At 39.4% G+C, this 24,967-nt stretch overlaps 4 protein-coding genes across 4 annotated transcripts; 3 read left to right on the top strand and 1 right to left on the bottom strand.

Moving 5' to 3' along the window:
* Positions 1 to 48: 48 nt before the first annotated feature.
* Positions 49 to 3,576, bottom strand: psmb13a (proteasome 20S subunit beta 13a). Its single transcript, XM_084563117.1, has 8 exons — positions 3,442 to 3,576; positions 3,114 to 3,201; positions 2,265 to 2,362; positions 1,462 to 1,602; positions 1,232 to 1,347; positions 1,013 to 1,071; positions 594 to 745; positions 49 to 446 (listed from the first exon to the last, which is right to left on the bottom strand). Exons 1-8 carry the CDS (start codon positions 3,501 to 3,503, stop codon positions 335 to 337), a joined length of 828 nt encoding a protein of 275 aa, XP_084419243.1. The 5' UTR covers positions 3,504 to 3,576; the 3' UTR covers positions 49 to 334.
* Positions 3,577 to 3,589: 13 nt separating this feature from the next.
* Positions 3,590 to 6,104, top strand: psmb12 (proteasome 20S subunit beta 12). Its single transcript, XM_084563120.1, has 6 exons — positions 3,590 to 3,649; positions 4,126 to 4,196; positions 4,568 to 4,699; positions 4,884 to 5,013; positions 5,105 to 5,249; positions 5,741 to 6,104. The coding sequence occupies exons 1-6, from the start codon at positions 3,602 to 3,604 to the stop codon at positions 5,866 to 5,868; spliced, it is 654 nt and encodes a 217-aa protein (XP_084419246.1). The 5' UTR covers positions 3,590 to 3,601; the 3' UTR covers positions 5,869 to 6,104.
* A 150-nt stretch (positions 6,105 to 6,254) lies between these two features.
* On the top strand, positions 6,255 to 9,024 carry psmb9a (proteasome 20S subunit beta 9a). Its single transcript, XM_084563121.1, has 6 exons — positions 6,255 to 6,585; positions 6,736 to 6,803; positions 7,023 to 7,154; positions 7,795 to 7,924; positions 8,448 to 8,589; positions 8,762 to 9,024. The coding sequence occupies exons 1-6, from the start codon at positions 6,535 to 6,537 to the stop codon at positions 8,887 to 8,889; spliced, it is 651 nt and encodes a 216-aa protein (XP_084419247.1). The 5' UTR covers positions 6,255 to 6,534; the 3' UTR covers positions 8,890 to 9,024.
* A 328-nt stretch (positions 9,025 to 9,352) lies between these two features.
* On the top strand, positions 9,353 to 15,213 carry tap2a (transporter associated with antigen processing, subunit type a). Its single transcript, XM_084563053.1, has 11 exons — positions 9,353 to 10,294; positions 10,603 to 10,717; positions 10,806 to 10,936; positions 11,153 to 11,358; positions 11,654 to 11,851; positions 11,954 to 12,082; positions 12,504 to 12,692; positions 12,876 to 13,049; positions 13,441 to 13,600; positions 13,822 to 13,958; positions 14,601 to 15,213. Exons 1-11 carry the CDS (start codon positions 9,781 to 9,783, stop codon positions 14,805 to 14,807), a joined length of 2,160 nt encoding a protein of 719 aa, XP_084419179.1. The 5' UTR covers positions 9,353 to 9,780; the 3' UTR covers positions 14,808 to 15,213.
* The last annotated feature ends 9,754 nt before the right edge of the window (positions 15,214 to 24,967 follow it).

The raw sequence follows: 24,967 nt of genomic DNA, 5'->3' as shown, positions 1-24,967 counted from the left end.
ACATGTTGGTGATTACAAAACAGGAAAATAAGACAATATGTGTTATAAGAGTTTGTAAATATGATTTTATTCTGTTTTGATATTCCATACTGTAAAAACAGAGCATATTGAACATCATGGCTTTGTAGCAGCCGCCATGCTTACTGCTGTCCTGCACGATTACTGAATTATTCCACATCACAGTGAGGCGTAGCAGGAGAAACCATGATGACAGTGTTTATAAAATGTCTGACATATTTCATTATTCATGTTTAAAACTATTAATAAAATGACAGTAATTTCCTTTTACTGATCAGTGTTATGGTGTTTATGTGCTGAGGTTGTGCGTTGACGCTCAGGCTGTGTCCATCTGCTGCACGGTCTCCTGTACGACCTCCAGCTTTAAGGGGACTACTTTCTCAGTCAAGATCGGTGTCGTTCCTGGACGATATTTGTATTTCATTTTCCTACGACAAAGACAGATAGCGAGGTCAAAGACATAGGACTTACAGTGTTGAAGTTTTTGGTTTGCATCCACTTTTAAATTTGTAGCATTATTATGGCGCTTGTGGCACAGCTGACCAGACAGCATTGTTGAACAATATTTTACGTACCTGTTGTCTTTGTACTCTGACTCCTGATAGGGTCTGATGTAGTCCACTCCTTGTCTGGTGATGATACAGATGTCGATGTTGTTGCCTGAGCCGAGGTCACTCATGATGCCTGCATGGATGGAGGCTCGAACCAGCTCCTTCGCCTTCTCCAGCTGAACATAAAGAAAAAGAAAAAGACCTTTGTCAGTAGTAAACTCCAACTGCAGCTGTTCCTAAATGCCTACAAGCTCGCTCTGTCTTTCTATTTGATAATAGACACAAAACATTTTTTCAGCAATGTAATCTAGATAACTATTTGTCTGCAGTCCAGCCACAAGCCCAAGTATTCAATTAAAGATGCACACAACTATGTGAAATTAATTTGTGATCAAGTTTAAATCATTTTTATCAATTTACAACATCAAATGCAATGTCTGTACCTCTAGATCAGGTTTAAATCCGTCCTCTAAAATCCCGAGAGCAGCCAGATCACCAGAACCTAAATGAACACAAAGTAAAGTCATCTGAAACATGTTGTAATAACAAAGTCATAGTCTGTAAATTTTTAATTTAAGGTAGACCAGGTTTATTATAGAAATGCAACAAGGAACAAATATTCCAAGAAAAACACGACACAATAATAGTGTTGTATCACATACCCATTGCCAGGTAAGGCACCTGATTCACGCTCCCATAAGGCCCCACTGTGTACAGGTGGTTCCCAGTGCAGTCTACTCCTCCCAGTATAAGATTGGCACCAATTTGTCCGTGATACCTGAGGGTCCACAGAGACCAAACATGAGCTGGATTAATATCATGAATGTCTGAACCAAGAATGTCACTTAATGTCACCTTATTCTACATACAAGTACATGTGTGCAACACTAACCTATACAGCATATCCTGCAGTATGTTGACAGCCATGATGACACGAGGGTTCCTCCCACTGTTCAGGGAGTAGATGGTGAGGTTGGACGAGAGAAGCTCTGTGGTTTTCTCTGTATCTGCTGCTGTACCTGCTCCACAACAACTACAGACAGAGAGAGAGGGATAAGTTAGAGAGATTACAAAAGAACAGATGAGGTCAAATAAGAAACTGAAAAATGGAATCGCCACTGCTTTGCTTCAAGGTGAACAACTTGTTTTTCCTTCAGGTGTCCTGATAGAATTCAATGAAACCACGACATGCAGTGGTAATACAATTTTCCCGTCAGTCGTAACTGTTCTTATGTAACAAAAACAAATACTAAATATGCAAAGTGTTTTACCTCCCTGTAAGCTGCCTGCATTGAGATTTTACCCTTTAATTTCCCTACCAAAACTTTCCAGAATCCAGGCTCTGGTTTAAACTACAGCTTGTGCATGTTTACTGTATGTTGGAAGAAAAGGATCGTGGGGCATTCTGGGTGTTGTAGGATTTCCCCCTTTCTTTCAGGCCCTTGAGCACCAATTGTTCATGTCTACTTTAAAGACAGTCTTGTATTAAATTAGCAGTAAATTCTCTTTATTAAAAAGTCACAGTAGGGCACTGTGTGGATATTTGAAAATATGTAAAGGAGACTGTCAGTACAAGGTGCAGTGCACTAAACAGATAATGGCAACATTATACTACAGAGTAATTAGAATAGCAATGATACATTTGTGAGAGTATTTCTCCTCTTGTGGTTTCAGTCTAACACTCCTAGTACTTACTATATATTTGGAGATATGTAATGGATCTTGGCACACATCTTGTCAGCCACCACTTCGCTGGATGTAGCTCTTGTGTCTGCTCCCAGGACGACCCCATCCTGTTCCAACACAATTTTAATGACAGAGTTCATAACTCTGATTATACAGTATTTGTGTCTGACAAGCCTCACAGTCACAGGTTCACAGAGTTCACAGAGTTCACAAGTACACTTGTAAACTACAAGTTCCCCTGACACTGTAATCGTTAAAATCTCTTTTGATAGCTTCTCAGAATGAAAAATATGTGCAACTAAATTAATGAGTTATATTTGTGGTACGCGTGGGCAGTGCAATAACAGCTGTGCAAGAAGGAAAACCTGACAACTGCCACTAACACTAATTAGATATTACATTAAAAGTGATGACTTTTCCCTTCATGTGTTACCATGATATTCAGGTGGTATTCAGTGATGCCAGCATGTGACATTTATGAGCCTTATGTTCAATGACTTCTGGATTTGATTTTCTGTTAACATAACTGATGTTATATTTATTCACTGGAACTCAAGTGCTATTAGAAAGTTGGATAGGCCTTAAATGCAGTGCTACGTAGAATCTGTGCTCACCACTCCAGAAGGATGCAAGAAAAAACTGATATGATAAAAAGAATAAAGGTATTCTTATACAGTTTTGAGTTATCATAAAATTTTATTTGTATTATACTAGAATGTATTAAAAAACCAATAGATAATAAACATAAAGTAAACAGAAAATCTGCCTGGTGTGCTTTTCAGTTTAATTCAGTTCATAATTCATGTGCTAGAACACAGATCTTCATATCAGAGTAGTTCCAACCACAGTTACACTTGCCTTGAACACTACTCCTGCTATGGTGGTGCCGGTTTTCATTGGTTTTGGTGCTTGTCCTCCATCAAAGAGACCCTCTAATGCAGCGTTTCTAAAGTGAGAGAGAGAGACAGATATGGGGGGGGGGGGGTGTATAGTTATAATTGTAACCTAATAGCCGTGAACACACTTCACTGTATTGTTTCCTTGATTATACAAACACACACGCAGGAAAAAGTTACTTTCGCTTTTGATCCCGATGATGAAAGCTCAGTGTAACCAACAGTTTCATTTCATTTTTGTCTTTACTGATACAGTCTGCTGCACGGAAAACATTAAAATTCGTTCATACCTTGCTGCGTTGTCGAAGTTAAAGCCTGGTGCTGGAGTTTGGAGGACATTTGATAGCGCCATACTGGATGTGACTGCGGCTTCTCTGCGCGTATCGGTGCGCCTGAGGTCGCTGTTCTGAGCGTCAGCTCTCCCTCGTCTCTTTCGGTTTTGGAGTGAAAATGGAGAAACACTACACGGGCTCACAAGTCAAAGGAGTCAGCACAGGGGTGAGTAAATCCGGACCGATTTAATCGTACTTTTAACCACGGATACAGCTCGAGGGTTATTGGGTGTAAAATGATTGATAATTGAGTTTGAGAGCAGGTGATGCTATACCTCAACAGTAATCTAAGACAACGTAACATTACGTAGACCGGACCTTCCACGTGGCTTATTACTATAAAATATAAACATTTAAGCTCTCAGTGAGTACATACTTAACATTTCTGTATAGAAAACGACTGGCCACACTTACATTTTTATCTGGATTTCCTCATATAAGCCATCCCCTCACAGAACTCCAAGTCCCAGAATTCATAGCATTGTTAGACTTTACAAACGAACAGGAAACCACGAGGAAAAGGTGTGCTTGTAACCCATATCAAAATGTCTTGAACCCCTAGTGGATAAATACTCATTACTACAGTGATGGAGACTCAAAAGCAACTTTACCAACAATGTCATTCTCCTCTCTCCCTCTCAGACTACTGTCCTGGCTGTCATTTTTGATGGAGGGGTCGTGATTGGGTCAGACTCCAGGGCTTCAATTGGAGGGTAAGTATGTTATGAGGATACAAGCAAGATTCTTTTTACTATCTAACACTTGCATTACCAGTGACGTGACATCTTATCCAATTCACTCATTTTAAATACATTTTCCTAAATTTTGGATGTTATTTTATGCAATATTGCAGCTTAAAGCAGTCTATGGAGGCCCAAACTTAAATTTCAAACTTTGTTTACAACCATTCTTTTATGGTTTTATATAGGTTATATAATTAGGTTATATAATTATAGATGTTTAATTATAAGTTCCGTAATTAAACTTCTGACTTCTAGAGATTAAACATCTCCCTGCTGCAGTTGTTCAGGTTCAAGTCTGTCTGCACTAAAGTTTTTATGCATTCTCACTCTCTCTCTCCCAGGGAATATGTATCATCCAAAACCCTCAACAAGGTGATTCAGGTCCATGACAGGATCTTCTGCTGCATAGCTGGTTCACTTGCAGACGCTCAGGCCGTCACTAAAGCTGCAAAGTTCCACCTGTCCTTCCACAGGTATGCAGCTTTGACATGTGTACATGTCTGCACACATGTCACACTTAAGTAATATTTTAATTATCCTACTTTAGCTGTTTTCAACTCCTGTTTCTCACATACACAGCAAACACACACGGCTTCTTCACCTGTACAGAATTATGAAAATAAAGTTTCTCTCTCCTGCCTCTTTGGTCTCTTATAGTGTCCAGATGGAGAGCCCTCCACTGGTGATTGCAGCAGCATCGGTGCTGAGGGAACTGTGCTACAATAACAAAGACGAGCTGCAGGCTGGCTTCATCACAGCAGGCTGGGACAAGAAGAAAGGACCACAGGTAGATAGGAGTGGTGAAGACAGTCAAATGATAAAAGCACACCTTGCTGCATACTGTTGCTCCACCTTTGACATTCTCCTTCTCTCTCTAGGTGTACGTTGTGGCTCTAGGTGGGATGTTAGTCAGTCAGTCTGTTACCATCGGTGGCTCAGGCAGTACTTACATCCACGGCTACGTAGATGCTAAATACAAACCTAATATGACCAGAGAGGAATGTCTACAATTTGCCACTAACGGTAATATTATAGTATTTCACTTATGAACATAAATGCAAATAATGATTTGTCAAACAAGACTTTTCAAGACAAATGTTTTGAAGAAAACTGGCTTGTGAATCCAGGAAAAAGATAGAATATGAACCAAAACCAGTTTGTAATGGTTAAAATGTAATAAGACAGTTTGGAATAACAATTTAAACTCAAGGTTTTCAGAGTTTATATCTTAATGTCTTCATTACTATATCTTAACTTAGACATTGTGGAGATGACATGACCAAAGTATTAACACTGAACCTGACACGAATCATTAGAACCGAACAGCCTCTTTTATAAGAGGAAGTCTTCTGTGTGTAGGACATAGTTAAAATGGAACATAATTAAATATTACTACTCACTAGTTGTAGTTTTCTCTTTATTCTCTGCTTGTCCAACTTAAACTATTTGTATGCCTCATTTTATTCTGTCTTCCTTCCATCATTTGCTTCATCCCTTCGTCCCTCTGCTCACAGCTCTTGCTCTGGCCATGGGCAGGGACAACGTCAGCGGTGGTGTCGCTCACCTGGTGGTGATCACAGAGGCGGGAGTGGAGCATGTGGTTGTACCTGGTAACAAGCTGCCCAAGTTCCATGATGAGTGATCACCTTCCAACCTCCAACGTTCAAACCACTGATGAAATTAATTAATTGGAATCCATAAGTCACACTTTTATTACTAATTTGGTCTGCGTAGGACTGGACCTAGTCCAACTAAAGTCTGAAGAATAAAAATGTACTTGTCAGTTATATGTGTCCTATTTGCATGTTCTGTGTTTTTTGTAGAAAATATGGAAGATTAAAATGAACAATAATAAAAAAATAATTTTCCAAAACCTCATTGTGATTCCTCTGTCTTTATTTGAGTTTTGAATTTCAAAATATATTATGGGGAGTACAGTTAATAGCTAAACTAAATGTCTTTGTTCTGGCACCTATAATGTTAATAAATAGTGCACACATATTAGCTGGCACAGTGAAACTCAAGTTGTTGAAAATTCAAGCTGTGACTGGTCGACGGCTCATTGTAGACTGAGGGATCCCTTTAACTTTCTGTTTCGATTTAATTCAGGGAAACATGGAGTCCGTCTGATTTCTGACCGTAGCGTCGACGAATCAAACTATTTAGAACATTTAATAAGGGTTTCCCAAAACCAGAAAGCAAAATAAAACCGGAGCTGCTCCATTTTACTCGTTTCCGTTTACGTCTCGTCACCTTCAGCCAGGTACCGTCGCTGTTGTCGCTGCTGATTTCTCTGCAGTGTGTCACCATGTTGGGCGAAACGGAGCCACAGTGGTTGTCAGAAGAGGTGAAAACAGGAGTAAGTATGAGATTTTTTAATATATATGGGAGACTCAGTGGTGTGTTTATGTGCGCAGCTTCCGTACCCTACCCCTCCCGGGCCACATGCGGAAATTAGTTTCACGTACGGGGAATTCATAGTGAGCATGGCTTTCCCTTGTGTCTGCAGACAACCATTATTGCCATAGAGTATGATGGCGGGGTCGTGCTGGGGTCTGATTCCCGAGTATCTGCCGGGTAAGTTAGTGCGTTCGTGTTTGTGCGCATGTGCTTGTGTTTTCTTTTCTGTACATCCAGTTCTTTATCCATAATCATCTTTAGTATGACATAAGTCTTTGTTATGGTTCTCAACTCATATCTGAAATCCTTCCTCACCCTCTAATATTACAGTACCTTACTCCCTGTTTCCCTCTGTTTCCTCTCCTTCACCTCACAATCCCATTTTTCTCCATCCAGTCAAACAGTGGTGAACCGGGTGATGAACAAGCTGTCTCCCCTCCACGACAAGATCTACTGTGCTCTATCAGGATCTGCAGCAGATGCTCAGACAATCGCTGAGATAGTCAACTACCAGCTGGATGTCCACAGGTAAAAACGCTGATGGAAAGACATTGTTGCTCTTTAATATAGTATATTATAAAAACATAAAAGGCTGTATATCCTTCCTCTGACAGGGTTCTGTTTGAGTGATAAATATTCAGTGCACCCACAGTCCATTATATGTGGTGGAGAGTTTTATAAAAGCCTGTTTTTGTATAATTTTTAAGCAGCAATGCAGTTATATCCAAATCTCTTTATATTAAAGGAAAATACTGAATGTAGTATTTTGCAGATAAAAGTCCTCAAACACATTATGAATTGCTGTAAGTCTGCTTGAATTAAAGGCAACAAATAAATAAAATACACAGAGTCATATTATCATTCCAAAATCCAAAAACAAGTCTAAGCCCACTGCTGCATATGGCATTAATACAGTGTGTGAAGATAGTTATTCTTTTGTCTGGACACAGACTTTCTGTGGATCATGTCATTCTAAACAACATCACACTTCATTGAACTGAATACAGCTTATTGAACAGAGATCTGACATTTATTTTATGTTTAATTATCTAACTGATAATATTCCAGCATGGATATCCTGGGGTCTGCATACCAAACATAACGAACCTTGACACAGTTTTTTTAATTTTTTTATTACAGTGTGTAATATAATGTTATATTTTGTCAGTATTGAGATAGGTGAGGACCCGCAGGTTCGCTCAGCCGCCACTCTAGTGAAGAACATCTCATACAAGTACAAGGAGGAGCTGTCAGCACATCTTATCGTGGCTGGCTGGGACAGAAGAGATGGAGGGCAGGTCAGTAAACACATGTTGGTGGCCACCGTTTGGAAGAAAAGAAAGAAATGAAAGAAGATCACTGAGAATTTTTTTATTAATATTTATGAATCTTATAGTAGGTCTTTGATATGCAGAGTAGCTAGAGAGTAGACATGCAACAATACAGTTAGTTCATGGTTCAATACATTCCTTAGTTTTTTTGTTTCGGTTGGTCACTGAGGCAGGACTCTGTGTTGTCCCCCAGCTTCCCCCAACTTTAGCACATAGTGATTGTATATTGACTCGCTGTGACGTTTCCTTGTCTCAATGTGCAGATATATACGTCTTGCACATGTAAATTATGTAAACTAGTCATATACAAAGCCAAAAATACTGCAATGCACAAGTCATGGAGAGCTGTGTCATCCCTAGTAGCTGCTCATGTTAAGATCTTTGAATAAAGGATCTTATTGTGCCAACATATTTGATGTTTCAAGCATCCATAAAAGTTGACATTTCTGTGCTTTGTTCCCTTCTGAATGCGATGACCTTTGACCTCCAGGTGTTCGCCACCCTGAGCGGGCTCCTGACAAGGCAACCGTTTGCAGTTGGTGGCTCTGGCAGCTCATATGTTTATGGGTTTGTTGATGCTGAGTATCGCAAAGACATGACCAAGGAGGAGTGTCAGCAGTTTGTTGTCAACAGTGAGTCTTAGTTTTATTTTTATTTCTTCTGATATTTAAAGGTGAAAGACAAACAACACTTTTGCTGCATCTTGTACCAAGACCTATAGTTCCATTGTTTTATTATATTATTCTAAAACAGAATCATTCACTTTAACCTCCTCACCAGTCTTACTCTTCTTCTTTCTTCTAGCTCTCTCTTTGGCAATGAGCCGTGATGGCTCCAGTGGCGGCGTGGCTTACATCGTCACCATTGATGAACACAGCACAGAGGAGAAAGTCATTCTAGGAAATGACTTACCCACCTTCTTCGATCAGTGATATCTGTATTTTTCACATTAGGCATGGCTCTGTTTTGTGGCACAGCTGTCAGCTACCCTTTTGTCACTGATTCTGTTTGTGAACTGAAAAACTTTGGCAACCATACCTTTGCTAGTGATTTCAATAAAAGAAAAAGCATACATTTGTGTCTAACTGTCAAGTTTTCATGTGTGTTATATGATAGACTGTAGTGTAATTACAGTTGATCAGTTTTGCAGCTTATCATTAAGATGAGTTAACTGACCTCCATCAAATACATTTTATTGACACTAGTTATTAATTTCAGAGGGGTCATGGGGAACTTTTTATGTGACTATCAAATGGACTGTTTCAGGGGGTTAAGCCAAGGTCTATACCCTTTCTTATGCTTTGCTGTACAGAACAAACAAAACCCGCGAAGCTAATGATGGTAGCCATTTGGAATTATGATAGTGATGCAAAGATTAGAAATAGCTCCAGATTGCAGCAATTTAAAAATCTGGGGACCTCCAGTAAAATGACGAAGATCGTCTGTGATCTTAATCCCGTGTGAGTCGAATTGTAGAGTAAAAATTACACCGCAAATTACCCACCCAGTTTCTCGTAACACAGAGGTCATGTCATGTGATAAAACTAATGCAGTGCGAATCAGGATCTCTGTGATTTCGGGTGTGTTTTTACTTTTTCAGGACTTTGGTTTAATTTGTGCTTTTTTCTGCCTCTTGTCACGTAAGAACTATGAAGGATGTGCTATAGATCAGAGTTTGGACAGATGTTGGGGTGCAAAGTCGAGATGTCGATTTCAGGGAAACCCCTTCAGCCAGAAAATGAAACTGAAAGTGGATGGAAAAACTAAAACGCTCGTGCCGCGACAGACAGAGCAGGTCATACGAGGACGACTGTGGCTGAAAAATGGCTGGTAACACAGCAACAATAACTCACAAAGTCGCTGCTTTGATTTTGTCGGTTTGCGTCGACTTTTCCGTCTTTTACGCCTCAGGATTTGTTGTTGCTCACGGCGTGTTTGGGCATCTTGCTCGTCTCTGGGTCTGTGCGTTTCTCCGGTGGTTGGTACTTTCAGCTGTATCGCTGCTCACACTCGGGGACGTTAAACCGCTGCTGATTCGTATTATAACAGCTCACAGTTTGCTACCAGCTGTGTTTGAGACCGGGGCCAAGGCTCTTTATAATGAGGAGGACCTGTGTGGCCAGTTACCCGATGTGCGCTGCTGGCTGATGTTTGCCGGAGCGTCACTGGCTGCTGCACTGTTTTGGGAGATAACCATCCCGGACACTGACGAAGCAGCCGCCGGCAAAGAAGAGAAACAAAAGGCCAGAGTGCTGTTTATGAGAGTCCTGTACCTGTGCGGACCCGACTACCCACTGCTGCTTGGAGGGCTCGTCTTCCTGTCGCTGGCAGTTATCTGTAAGTTATGATATTTTTATTCTATAGTAACAAAGTTGGTTGTGATGCTAACGAAATAGTTTAGACTCCTAGTTATCAACCATAAACACAATATTGTTAAGAGAACTATAAATAAATACTATAAATAGTATTTTTGATTATTGTTTTAAAAGTGGACTTTTGGTGTGGAAAATGTTAACACGCTGAAAGTGTATCTCTATTTTTTTTTGTGCACAAGACTAAATTCAAGTATTCAAGAATAACAATGTTAGTTTTATATTGATTGGCTTGGCTAGTATATGATTATGTCTGTGTGTTTCTGTTCTTAGTTGAGATTTTCATCCCATTCTACACTGGGAGAGTCATTGACATCCTGAGCAGTAATTACCAGCAGAATGAATTCCTATCTGCACTCCTCTTCATGGGCTTGTACTCTCTGGGAAGGTATGGAGCAACGTTTCCCCTTGACATTCTCTCCCCACCACAGTCTGTGTTGTCTCTAACTGACTTTTGTGTTTGACTGATCGACTAGCTCTTTGAGTGCTGGCTGCAGAGGAGGCCTCCTACTTTGTGCCATCAGTTCCTGCACACGCAGAGTTAAAGTGAAGCTATTTGAGGCTTTGACCAGACAGGAAATTGGATTCTTCGAAACCATAAAGACAGGTAAGACTGTCACAAAGTAACATGCATTGATGCACACAAAAACAGAATAAGTCATGTTAAGGCTGAATAGTACGTGAAGCATTTTAGGACAAAATCTCTGAGTGCAGACAGTGCAACTGAGGACACAACAAAGGATAAGTGTTGAGACAAATCAAGCAGGACATACAAAAAACAGGACATCAGAGAAAATATTTCCTTTGTTCATTTTCTGTACAGGTGAAATCACATCTAGATTGTCTAAAGACACCACTCTGATGGGAAGAACTGTGGCTCTGAATGTCAATGTGCTGCTGAGGACATTCATCAAGACACTGGGGATGATCTCTCTGATGATGAGTCTGTCATGGAAGCTCACATTCCTCGTGTTGATGGAGACGCCAATCACTGGTCTCATACAGAACATCTACGACACTCACTACCAGGTAAAAGCAGTTTTTTGAAAGATAAATGTCTCTGAAAATAAAAGTTAGACAGTTTGTTGTGCAGATTTGAGTCATATATTTCTTAGAAAAAATAAAAAGACATAAACTCTAAACTGGGAGTCTGGGGTGGTAATGCCAATGGACAGATCTCTAATCAGACAATAGTATGGTCCATACACCGTAAACGTTGCTTGTGACTTACTTCTATTACTGTATAAGCCATAATTTAGCTTGGCTAAATAAGGATTTTTTTACTGTAATTCTTGTCTTCTTCTTAATTCTTCTTCTTCCTCAGAGGTTGTCACTGGCATTGCAGGACTCAATGGCTCTGGCAAATGAAGCTGCGAATGAGATAGTGTCGGGCATTCGTGTGGTACGAAGCTTTAAGTCAGAAAAACATGAAGCTCGTCGCTATGACAACCGCTTGATGGACATGCACAACCTCAAAACCCGCCGGGACACTGTCAGGATTATTTATCTGCTAGCACGGAGGGTGAGACGTTTGGGTTTTTGCATGTCGGTTTATGTGGATCCTTTATATGTATGAATGCATATCACCTTATTTAACTTTATTTGTTCTTGTGTGTATCTATAGTTGACAGGGTTGGCTATGCAGGTGCTTGTGTTATACTACGGCCGGCTTTTCATCCAGAGGGGACAGATGACTACTGGCAACCTGGTGTCCTTCATCCTGTACCAGTCAAATCTTGGAGACAACATCAGGGTACCCCATAATACTTTGTGAATTGTTGTCAGTAAACTTGTGATTATAAGCATTAATGTTTAGCAGTTAGGAAAGGCAACACAATACCGAAAAGGTTTTGAGTTTGCTTTGAAACAAGAAGTATGACCTTCCATGTCGCCATAATCTATGCAGTTTGGAGCCTATATTCTCTGTAAATGTAAACTTAGACTTAGACTTAGACTTAGATAAATTTTATTCATCCACAAGGGAAATTGCTTGGTCACAGTAGCAGTAATACTCTTAAGAATAAAATAAAATAAAATAAAATAGTATAAGCAAAATGTACAAATTAGCATATTAATAAAATAGTATAAGCAAAATGTACAAATTAGGTGCGAACACATGCACATGACTTAAGTGATCAGTTTACCAACCCTGTCCTATTCCTGTCATCTTCCAGACACTCATCTACATCTTTGGTGACATGCTGAACTCAGTGGGGGCAGCTGGGAAAGTGTTTGAATACTTGGACCGAAAACCTCTGGTCAGCACCGACGGAAAACTCAAACCAGATCAGCTGAGAGGACAGATCAGCTTCCGCCAGCTCAACTTCACCTATCCATCAAACCCTGACAAAACAGTACTGCAGGTAAAGATGCTTGATAGATGGGGTGATTTTGAAATTTAACTTTGGAAAATTCACAAAAAAATATTGAAATATAACGGAATAGAGTAACAAGGAAACAAGGGAATGAAATACCTTTAAGTGTGTCTGCTGGATGAATTTCGAATACTAAAGAGCATACTTATATGTCATGTATGATTTCTTCAGGACTTTTCCTTGGAGCTGAAGCCAGGTCAGATGACAGCCCTGGTGGGTCCATCTGGAGAAGGAAAAAGCACCTGTGTGAGTCTGCTGGAGCGTTTCTACGAGCCGCAGAGTGGAGAAATCTTACTGGACAGCGAACCACTGAAATCCTATGACCACCGTTTCCTCCACAAGAAGGTCACTATCAATCATAAGAGCCATATCTGATGAGCCACACTAGTCTTTGTTGAGAGCTTCTGTCTCCAGTATCTGTATAGTTTTTGTTATTTTGCAAATTGAAAGCATCTGAAAGCACTTTGTACTTATCTGCACAGACACTCTTATCAAAAAATACAAAATAAAATAATACTTTAATTAAATTTGTGGTCAATAAAAGATGAGCTAAGAGGAAATTCTCACATTTGAGGGTGTGCTATAAAAACAAAATCAACAATCGACAATTTTGGGAATGAATTATGATATTATTTATACATTTACCTGATTAGTAATATATATTTTATACACTGTTTATGTATAATTACAACATATATTATTCTTCTAGTCAGTCTGATGAAAGTGTGTTTAACAGATTGCCGTGGTGAGCCAGGAGCCTGTGCTGTTCTCTGGCTCTATCAGAGACAATATCGCCTACGGGCTTACTGGCTGCTCATTGGATGACATCCAGGAAGCAGCACGCAAAGCCAACGCCCATGACTTCATCATGCAGCTGGAGAAAGGCTACGAAACAGGTAAACTGTTTTGCATGGCTGAACGCCGACATAAAGAGCTGCTTTGTGTGAAGACATTGGTGTGAATGATCTCATCTGATGATGAGCAGCTCTGGATACAGATTCAGTTTTTCCAAAATAACAATCAATGAACCTATATAACCATTTTTTCAAAGGGTTACAGCCATTCATGTCTTTCTGTATCTGCTTTACTTTTAAATATTATAATGTCCCTTTCTCAGAGGTGGGTGAGGGTGGCGGCCAGTTATCCAAGAGCGAGAGGCAGCGGATCGCTATCGCTCGAGCTCTGGTCAGACAGCCCCAGGTCCTCATTCTGGATGAAATAACCAGCTCTCTGGATGCAGAGGTTGAAAATAAGGTTTGTTGAAACTTTTAAGACTAATCACTGAACCACTGTGTCACTGTATCCATGAATGCTTGATTAAAAGTATTCACTTTTACAACAGGTGATTGTACGGGACTAAAAACAGGAAGTCAGTATCTAGTCGATATGCAGTGACAGACAAAAATCTATTCTTTATATGTTTTCACGCTCATAGCTCTAAATTATTAGGCTCTTGATTAAAAAAATAACTTTAAATGAAAAATATATATACACAGTTATGTGAAATAATATGTGTAGTGTCCTTGTCTAGTGCCATTGCAAGATATACCTGTACTGCATATAATGGAACATGTAGAAAAATGTCTCTGACAGTCATGCAAACCAAATTCTTTATTATTGCTTTTAAAAACATTCCTCACATAAATATGTCAGACACTGGTCTTGCTTGCATCATCTCTCATGCTGATGACACAACCTGTTTTGAGCGACTGAAGTACAAAGCTGCATAGGCCTTGTGACATTATGAAGCTTCCCTTTTTTCTTCATTTAAACATTAAAACGATATTTATGCAGGCGTTTCTCCTCACACCCTTTAGCTCTGCTTTATCCTAAAAAGAGATAACAAGTGGATACACAATGAAAAAGTCTAAATATTTCTGTCATCTGCCTCTACAGGTTCAGCAGGCCTTGGCTCGTTGCCCCAACCAGACCCTTCTGGTGATCGCTCACAAGCTGAAGACCATCGAGAAGGCAGATCAGATTGTTGTGATCAATGGGGGCAAAGTTGAGGAGCAAGGGACTCACCAGGAACTGATGGACATGAAGGGGAGCTACTACAAACTGAGAGAGGAGCTCTTCACTGAGGGAAACTCACCAGAGTGATGAACTGTTGTCTCTTTACTGTGGTGACATTGTACCTTGATGTACTTTGAGAGATCTTATGACTGTGTTTGTAATAATACTCACTGCAGCTAGCCTGGTGAAAATGTGTGAGAACAAGCTGGCGTTTGTGTAAATAATACATTCAGATTGTTGTGTATGAATAGAGAAAATTAAACTGTGTATATATATTTTTCTGAATCGATTGGTTCGTATTTATTTTACAGATCAAATCGCATTTATTAGTGATTATTTCTGAGATCTACTGGATGTCCTGGTTTTTGCTAAAGAGAAGAATTAATGTTTGAAGCCGTGCACCACACCATAAAGTGTCACTTATCATCAGAGGGTTCAAAGGTTGTTTATGGTTATTATATCCAAAAATAAAGGTTTGACCAACGTCACCAGACATGGATCTGAATGTGTTATTTTCAGTTGTATTTGTCATGTCTGGTGTATTTATAAAACTCTTTCACCAAATACTTTCACAGGACAGTCGAATTACATTAAGACTGAATATATATGGAGAATAACAGCCACAATATGTGATCAGATATGATGCACACAGAGTGATTATGTAAATGAGATGCATGCATTAAGACTAAAACATTTAAATAAACATACACAGTACTGAGAGATGAACAGAAGAGAAACAAACTGATTAAATTAAAAAAGGTCAAAGATCAAATTACATTATTCAACATGCTAATAATGATATTCAACATTGTAGCTGCAGAGCATGAAAACGAAAGAACGTCTAAGCATTGTTGAGCATAAAAATTTGGGTTGGGTTTTTTTGTCTGAACTGACCTGACTTCGTGGCTGTGAGGCTTTTTGGAAAGTTGCCTGGTGATATGGTTGATAAACACAGAATGTCAAAACACCAACCCCCTCTATCGACAAGACAAAAAACCTGGCTCAGTTTAGGTAACAAACAGATATTTGTTTCTCCAAGATTTTAATGACTTTTAAAACTTTGATCATGGGAAGGTTTTATGAAGATAGGTGTTCACATCGCTCCCGTCAACTGTACTCAATCTGCTAACAGAAATTTTAAAGTACAACTACACTGAAAGTGCGTGTGCAGCATGTTGGGTTTAATGTGAACACCCAACCCATGAAATAGATATTACACCTAAACTGTGTCATGTTAATTGCAAGTTATTATTTATATATTAAACTTTTCTTGCATGGACTTTAAATATTATGCTGCACAGACTGAATTAATGTCTCTTTCTTTTAACTAACTTTAGCTGAATTTATTTTAATGTTGCATATTTTAATTTTAACTGGAGGATTATGATCTCCTTTGAGGTAGAACCCTGGTCTTATATTTATTGTTATACTGTACGTGCTAATAAAATGCGTGGAGGTGAAAACTGTCTGAAAACCATTAATTTGAAAACACGCCAGTTTGGAGTTAAAACTGCCTCCATCAGGCGCAGTGACTCATCCTTAAACTTGGCTGCTTCCCATCAGCAATTGATACCGCCTGCGGGTCACAAAGGCAGGCATGCACAGAGCTGACATTCGCCGCCATCTTAAGCTGACACTTTCAAAAAAGAAAACACAAAATGGCCGGCGCCGTGAGAGAGAGAAAGTTAGAAAATGGGCTGTTACGGCAAATAAAAGATGATCTAACAGCTATGTGGCCGTGTATCAATATGGTACAATAGGAGAGAGAGTCATGTGCATCCTCAACACTCAGTGTTAATGTATATTAGTGTGTCTGTCTGTAGTCGGATATAAAGTGTGTGCCATGATTCCTTTGTCTAACCAGTTCTGCACCATACCACCGCACAACTTTACCGAGGGACTCACCAGGAACTGATGGACATGAAGGGGAGCTACTATAAACTGAGAGAGGAGCTCTTCACTGAGGGAAACTCACCAGAGTGATGAACTGTTGTCTCTTTACTGTGGTGACATTGTACATTGATGTACTTTGAGAGATCTTACGACTGTGTTTGTAATAATACTAACTGCAGGTAGCCTGGTGAAAATGTGTGAGAACAAGCTGGAGTTTGTGTAAATAATACATTCAGATTGTTGTGTATGAATAGTGAAAATTCAACTGTGTATATTTTTCTGAATCGATGGTTCGTATTTATTTTACAGATCAAATCGCATTTATTAATAATTATTTCTGAGATCTACTGGATGTCCTGGTCGTGGCTAAAGAGAAGAATTAATGTTTGAAGCCGTGCACCACATACACCATAAAGTGTCACTTATCATCAGAGGTTTCAAAGGTTGTTTATGGTTATTATGTCCAAAAATAAAGGTTTGACCAACGTCACCAGACATGTATCTGAATGTGTTATTTTGGGTTGTATTTGTCATGTCTTGTGTTGTGTATTTATAAAACTCTTTTACCAAATACTTTCACAGGACAGTTGAATTATATTAAGACTGAATATATATGGAGAATAACGGCCACGATATGTGATCAGATATGATGCACACAGAGTGATTATGTAAATGAGATGCATGCATTAAGAGTAAAACATTTAAATAAACGTACACTGTACTGAGAGATGAACAGAAGAGAAACAAATGGATTAAATGAAAAAAGGTCAAAGATCACCCTTAACGGGACTAAGCGGGTATAGAAGAATGAATGTCAAAGATCAAATTACATTATTCAACATGCTACTAATGATATTATTTATTTTTTAAATCTAGAATTAGTTTAGCTGAGCACAGTAATCACAGTAGTAATCTGAGGGCTTTTTAATCATATTATCAGTCTCTGTTCTGGTTTAAGCCATCAGACAACATTTTAGCTACAGAGCATGAAAACGAAAGAACGTCTGAGCATTGTTGATCATAAAAACTAAGGGTTGGATTTTATTGTCTGAACCGACCTGGGAAGTCCCTGACTATCAGCGTTGTTTTTTACTTTGTGGCTGTGAGGCTTTTTGGAAAGTTGCCTGGTGATATGGTTCATGTCAAAACACCAACCCCCTCTATCGACAAGACAAAAAACCTGGCTCAGTTTATGTAACGATTGTCGCCATTTTGTGTATACAAGTCTTGACAAAATGGCAACTGACGTTATGTGTCTCAGGTGGGACAGATATTTGTTTCTCCAAGATTTTAATGATTTTTAAAACTTTGATCATGGGAAGGTTTTATGAAGATACATGTGTGCATCGCTCCGTCAACTGTACTCAATCTGCTAACAGAGATTTTAAAGTACAACTACACTGAAAGTGCATGTGCAGGATGTTGGGTTTAACGTGAACACCCAACCCATGAACTATTATACACTGATATTACACCAAAACTGTGTCATGTTAATTGCAAGTTATTATTTATATATTAAACTTTTCTTGCATGGACTTTAAATATTATGCTGCACAGACCGAATTAATGTCCCTTTCTTTTAACTAACTTAAGCTGAATTTATTTTAATGTTGCATATTTTAATTTTAACTGGAGTATTATGATCTCCTTTGAGGTAGAACCCCGGTCTTATATTTACTGTTATACTGTACGTGCTAATAAAATGCGTGGAGGCGAAAACTGTCTGAAAACCGTTCATTTAAAAACACGCCAGTTTGAAGTTAAAACTGCCTCCATCAGGCGCAGTGACTCATCCTTAAACTTGGCTGCTTCCCATCAGCAATTGATACCGCCTGTGGGTCACAAAGGCAGGCATGCAGGCACAGAGCTGACATTCGCCGCCATCTTAAGCTGACACTTTCAAAAAAGAAAACACAAAATGGCCGGCGCCCTGAGAGAGAGAAACTTAGAAAATGGGCTGTTACGGCAAATAAAGGATGATCTAACGGTTATGTGGCCGTCTATTAGTATGGTATAATAGGAGAGAGAGTCATGTGCATCCTCAACACTCAGTGTTAATGTACATTAGTGTGTCTCTCTGTGGTCGGATATAAAGTGTGTGCCATGAGGCTTTTGTCTAACCAGTTCTGCACCATGCCATTGCACAACTTTACCGAGCTGGAAAGTCCCTCTCTGTTTTTTCTTTCACTTTCTTTCTCTTCTAACTTCAGTTGTTGCCTAACTTAGCCAAATGCTGACACACCCAGGCATGTGACTGAAAGCATTATGTCTCTTCTACCTTTCAGATATAAGGTTTGTGTTGCTCCCTTTTCGGGAGCGGACACAGTTTTATATTTGACATAATTATGTTTAAAGTAATATTTAAATGTCTGAACTGTATGAACGTTTCTCTCTAATGTCTGTATTACAATTTCAAGCATTCAACTGACTATCAGTTCCAGAGCAACACTTAGACGTCCACAAGGATATTTTGACAGAAAAAGTGGCCATCGATGAAGAAACTCTGGCTTTCACAACAATTTGACTTGTGTCTTTTCAGGTTTCAAGTCTACAGAAGGCCATCTGTCCTGCAAATATTTCTGCTCTGCTTCAGTTAATGCGTCATGAAACCAGGCCTTCCCTGATCAGGTCAAGTGAGCATAACAATCAAAGTAATATACTTTAGGCCTATTGCATATTTTATAATATATATTTTTTTTTCGGTTAGAGCCTTAGACCCTGCTGAGTCATCTCTGGAAGAAAGAAAAAAACAGAATGAAGTCCGTTGATGGAACTTAACTGTAACTTGATCCTTACTTCTCTTTTCTCTAAATCAAAAACAATAAAGGAACTGGTGCAGCACGAGGCACAAGAGATATGACGCTAATGTAGCGTACCTTCCACATCTCATCTCACTTTGTTTGACACAAGTTTAAAACACGAGCTATAATAGAATAGAATAGAATAGAATAGAATAGAACAGAATGGAATAGGGCAGGGAAATATGTGAAACTGCTGAGTGAAAAAGATGATTGTGAAAAGTCTATAATATTGCTTTCAGTTTACTGTTTGGAGGTAATGATAACTACATAAAGATCTCCAGCAGTATATTGCACTGTTTTATAGACAGGTAAAGTCCCACTAACGTTTGTGAATCCCCAGACTTCCCCTGGGGAGAATGACAATTGCAACTATTACAGTTGATATGTGGTTTCTTAAACTGGTAATAAAAGAAAAAAAGCTCTTCTCAGGGAAGTCCCGGCCAGCGAAGAAGGTTAAGACAAAGTACTGATCTGATGTCTGTTTTTGTGTTCAGAAATCAAAACTAGGAGAAAGGAAACTGATCCTCTGTCAGCTATCAGGAACACAACCCTGTGATCAACCTTTACTGTGGTGTAATAGCGCCACTGTTGGTTCAGTTTGGCGCTTTTACCAGCAGTCATGTGTTTTCTTGGAAGCGGTCAGCACAGCAGATTGGTAAAAGGGGATTTTCAGTGAGCTCAGAGTGGAGCCATTGCTCTTGACTGCCATCTAGTGATGGCAGCAAAACCAAAGTGCAAATGAAAAAAAACAAAGGAGACGAGCAAAACAAGAAGTGGTTACCCAAAGATCAGTTACGACATTAAAACCACTGACAGCAGAAGTAAATAATTTTAGACCAGACCAGGCAACCCCACCCCATAGCAATGACACTCCTTGATTTCAGCAGCCATCCCCAGCAGGATGCAGCCTGACACATATGCATACACAAAAACAATTTAGAAACAACTAAAAAAAAACATGAAGAACAGCACAAGGTGTTGACCTGGCCTCCAAATTCACTAGATCCCAAACTGATCAAGAATCTGTGGGATGATCCACAGAGGCCCCTCCCCTCAAAGACCCCCACTAACAACATTGTGTTACCAGACACCACAGGACACCCTCAGAAGGCCCATGTCCATTATCTGATGAGTCACTACAAGGGAGACCTGCACAATATCATGTTTTATTGAGCTGTAACAGTGTTTACAGTCATTTGAAGAACAGATTTTGTGTTTTGATAGATCCCACACACAAAGGGAACCACAATCAAGTGTGTGCTGAGAAATGACAACATCTGAAGCCACAGGGCCACAAAACACAAACCAAAACCCACACACTGCTCACATGTTGACTCAGTGCTCAAATCATCTCATTAAAGGAGCAATATTGTGTTTTAGTTTCAGCAAAAGGTTTAAAATACAGAAAATTGTGTTGTTTAGACTCTTTAGGAGGGATGGAAGCAGACATGCTGAGTGGATCAGTGCAGATGAATTTCCATTAGAGGTCAGTCTTTCAGTTTCCACCACAGCAACAGAAGATTCCCAGGATGTCAGGAGTTTATGTGACGTAACGTAACCGACAGCACCCCAAATGCTTGGCTTGGGCATTTGCACTATAAAAACCATGTGACTTTCTGTGACTGAGCCTGGTGATCAGCAATTGCAAGTTAACTGCCACAAGTCGCAGAAAAATATTTGAATGATAGACCTCGAGTGCCCCCAAGTGGGAAAAAGAAATAAATGAATAAAGTACACAGAATACAATTCTAATCATATGCTGTACTAACAGATATCTAATTATGAACACACTTTTATGATTTCAAGCACTGTTCAGAACTACTTATATTTTAAATTCCACCTAAATGCCACAGTGGAAAACACAGTGATGCAGCTGTTGCTCAGAACGGAGGGAAGTTTGATGCACTGGTGAGTCCATTAGATATACACACATCATATAATAATAAGTGTTCAATGGTAAACTGTAAGACTACATAAGGTACTTTTTGCTCAGTGACATTTTTCTGTTAAACTACACAATAAAATCATCTTATTCCACACAGTTTGGCAGCATCACTCGTGTCCTGTTACAGCTTCTTTTAGCTCTTTTTTGAGTTAACCTCTTCTTTAGCTCCTTCATCTTTGTACCTTCATCGTTGAAATATTGCTAATTTTTTGCATAATTTTATATTAATTTTCCCAATTTTCAGTTTGACAAATTCACATTTTACATTCTTTTAGTTGGACAGATATTTTATTTATCCCATGGGAAATTTGGTGTCCAGTAGCTTCATTGCATAGAAACAGATATGAAAGATATTTAAGTTATATAATAATATGAATATATAATGCTATGTAAAAAATGTACAGTAGTATCATCAATGATAGTAGTAGTATCATCAACCTGTCCATGGAGCAGGACAGAGACAGCAGCCTGTCACTAAGCGAGTTTCTCTGTCTGACTATGGTGTTGTGGTGGACATTGTTCATGATGGACCAGAGTTTGTTCACGGTCCTTGCATCTGCCACCAATGTCAGGGACTCCAGCTCTGCCTCTACCACAGAGTCCTCCTTCTGTATCAGTTTGTCCAGTTGTCTGTGAATGTGAATAGGGACTGGCTGCACACAGTGGCGAACCGTGAGTACTACAGCTGGGCCTTCACCGCCAAGAAAAGAAATCATCACGGAAAAAAGCAACAGTACGATGAATTGAAAGGGTTTAACAACTGCAGTCCTTTAATTAACGATGACAAGGATGTAACCAAATAGACCATAACATCAATAACATTCTCCGGAACAAGAAACATTATCCACATTAACTTTAGAAAACTGGAGACCATTTAGGCTACATAGTTGAAATTAAATAAACATAGCCTACTCTAAAGACAAAATCTGAAAATATAAAATGAGGTCACCCAGAATGTCACCCCGTGACGCTGCTGACACGGACACCGAGTCTCGTTTCATCACCATGGACAGCGCTATGAAATCACGCATTTGCGCTGGGATTTTTACAGACAACCTCCGCAATAAATACAAATTCCTGAATGTCCACTTGGCCAGTAATATTAATCCCTCGCATTAATAATCAAGGTGGCTTATAACATAGGCCTTTTCTCTCTCTCTCTCTCTCTCTCTCTCTCTCTCTCTCTCTTCTGCCTGCCTTGTTGTTGTGGGCCGTAGTGTGATTACGGCGCTGCTCATCTAGCTGAAGATCAACTCTTGTGTCCCCAAAAGTTTTCAAACTGACCGTCGCCTGCAGGTGGGCTGACTTTGTCAGATTTGTAAGGCTGACAAATCCGCCGCTGACCCAGGTGGATGACTTGTCAGTTGTAAAAAGTAAACAACTCCAGCAGTCCAGCCTGCTTGTTTTATTACAGCCCGTCATCCATGGATATCGCTGATAATTTTCGGTCTTGAAATGCCTTTCCACTTTCTTAACCTTTTCTTTTAATTCCAGTTCTGGAGTTGGTCTTCCGTTTTTTATTATTTGAAGTTTTTCTGTGAAAGGCCGCCTTGAAAAAGGCGATGCTATTAAGCTAGCCACAACGTCACCCTCGTCTGCCGCTCTGAGCGGTTGAGTCCACTTATCTGTTTCTATGTATGATCTGATTGTCTGTACTTTTCAAATTTTCAATAAAGGTTTGCATTAAATGTAAAAAAAAGTCTGAGCGGTTGAGTCTCAACCGCTCTCACCACTCTGCCGAGATTCCGATGTTCGGACTTCACGAAGGCCTACAATAGAGAGGCGAAGTCCCGCCCCCTCTACTTCCGGGTTATGGGACCTATCGTTCGAAAAAATATGAACGGCAGTCTATCGCGAAAGATAAATTATTTTCTGGTCCCGATCGACTTGTGCCTTGGATTATACATATGTTGTTTTTCAGAATAAAAAATGATTTTACATGTCAAGAATGTCACAGTTTGTCGCAAGATAGTTCAGTAAAACGCTATGGAAAATACGTAATTAAACGAACTACAAGTCCCGCATGCTGGCGCGTACAGAACCGACCAAAACTCCCTTCGTGTAACTACAGCTCTCGACATGACCCGATTTATAATGATTTTCACCTCGTTTCATGTTTCTGCCTTCGTCCTGGGAGAAGACGGTAAAGCTCAACAAGGAGACAGCCATAGTTCTCAGACGAGAGATGTAGTTCACTAAGCGATCTCATACAAAACCTAATATTGTTCAGCTTATTTACGTCAAATAATTTATCTCTTGACGTGAAAAATTATCTTTTAAATCCACACACATCATATGTGAAATTCATGCCACAATTCAATCGGGACCAGAAAATAATTATGATCTCGCCATAGACTGCCGTTCATATTTTTTCGAAAGATAGGTCCCATAACCCGGAAGTAGAGGGGCGGGACTTCGGCTCTCTATCTTTTGTTTTAGTCCCGCCCACTTGAAATCAAACCGTGATTGGTCAATTTGCCCGTCAATCTCCAAACCAAAACACATAGCTCGGCCTTCCCCGGGATTCGTGAAGTCCTAACCAATTTAAGAGCCAGCTAACCGGGCCTTGATAGAGACGGACGATTCTGATTGGATAACATGTTTTCAGGACAGTAACCCTTTCATTGCTGATGTGAACTTGACAGTAAAGTTTAGAACATAGATGAGAGAAAATGTATTAAATGTATTGTATTAAATAAAATGAGATAGAAATTTAAAAAATATATATTATTTTTTATTTAATACTTCTATTTTTTGGTCCAAAATGTTTTTAGGCCTTCTCTGAAGGCGTAGAAGGCCCTGAAGGTTCCCCACTGGCTGCACAGCTGTTGTAATAAACAGAAAACTGTCTATAGAGGAAAGTTTAAACCAGAGTTTTAAGAGTCTAAACACCTGTGTGACCTGGTTGATGTTGTATGTTGTTGTTGTGACAAAATGTGTCATGAGCCTTTGTATAACTATTTAGCTTTGTGCAGACTTTTAGTGTAGCCTCAGTTTAGGCTTCACGTTGGTATATGTATGCAGTGTCTTAAAGTCTGTATCATCTTAGTGGTAGGATACAGGAAGAGTATCTGGTGGTGTGTTAAGACTCTGCAGGAAACCACAGGCTGGTGAGTGAAGGAAAGCTTGGTGAACCTATCGGGTCACATCACTCACATCACAGAAGTGTCATGACCTTTAAAGAACACTGACTGACCGATCAAAATATTAATGAAAACTTTCCAGTGAATAAACTTTTGCTCTGTTACCATGCATGGTAAATGTGCACGTCAGAGCAGGATAACTGTTGTCAATAAGTAAAATTATATGATACAGAATCTCAAGTCTCTATTTTTTCTTTTTCATATTATCAACCTGATAATATGAACAGTATATGGCATTGAGCATTTCCTGTTCTGTTGCTGGTTTGTGAAGGGCACTGTGGCTATCAACAGGAAATGCAAATGACATTCAAAAAAGTAAATGAATAAATAAATCTTACAGCTGTAGCCTACTGGTGGCATTTTATAAATATACTTTATCTAATATGTAGAAGAAATCTAGAACCACATTCCATCTCTAGAAAACATGGCTAATTACAACACTGCTGTAAACCTAAATACCATTTT

Source organism: Chelon labrosus, assembly GCF_963514085.1.
Source record: "Chelon labrosus genome assembly, chromosome: 16".
Lineage (NCBI taxonomy): Eukaryota > Metazoa > Chordata > Actinopteri > Mugiliformes > Mugilidae > Chelon > Chelon labrosus.
This window is presented reverse-complemented; position numbering and strand designations above follow the sequence as displayed.

Bases quoted from the DNA above. Each gene is read 5' to 3' on its own strand.
- psmb12 (XM_084563120.1), top strand. From the start codon at position 3,602: ATGGAGAAACACTACACGGGCTCACAAGTCAAAGGAGTCAGCACAGGG. The intron at 3,650-4,125 runs GTGAGTAAATCC...TCTCCCTCTCAG, and splicing joins TCAAAGGAGTCAGCACAGGG to ACTACTGTCCTGGCTGTCAT. The intron at 5,014-5,104 runs GTAGATAGGAGT...TTCTCTCTCTAG, and splicing joins ACAAGAAGAAAGGACCACAG to GTGTACGTTGTGGCTCTAGG.
- psmb13a (XM_084563117.1), bottom strand. From the start codon at position 3,503: ATGGCGCTATCAAATGTCCTCCAAACTCCAGCACCAGGCTTTAACTTC. The intron at 2,363-3,113 runs GCAAGTGTAACT...GTGTTGGAACAG, and splicing joins TAGCAGGAGTAGTGTTCAAG to GATGGGGTCGTCCTGGGAGC. The intron at 746-1,012 runs GTACAGACATTG...CTTTATGTTCAG, and splicing joins GATTTAAACCTGATCTAGAG to CTGGAGAAGGCGAAGGAGCT.
- tap2a (XM_084563053.1), top strand. From the start codon at position 9,781: ATGGCTGGTAACACAGCAACAATAACTCACAAAGTCGCTGCTTTGATT. The intron at 10,718-10,805 runs GTATGGAGCAAC...CTGATCGACTAG, and splicing joins GGCTTGTACTCTCTGGGAAG to CTCTTTGAGTGCTGGCTGCA. The intron at 12,693-12,875 runs GTAAAGATGCTT...TGATTTCTTCAG, and splicing joins CTGACAAAACAGTACTGCAG to GACTTTTCCTTGGAGCTGAA.
- psmb9a (XM_084563121.1), top strand. From the start codon at position 6,535: ATGTTGGGCGAAACGGAGCCACAGTGGTTGTCAGAAGAGGTGAAAACA. The intron at 6,586-6,735 runs GTAAGTATGAGA...TTGTGTCTGCAG, and splicing joins CAGAAGAGGTGAAAACAGGA to ACAACCATTATTGCCATAGA. The intron at 8,590-8,761 runs GTGAGTCTTAGT...TCTTTCTTCTAG, and splicing joins TCAGCAGTTTGTTGTCAACA to CTCTCTCTTTGGCAATGAGC.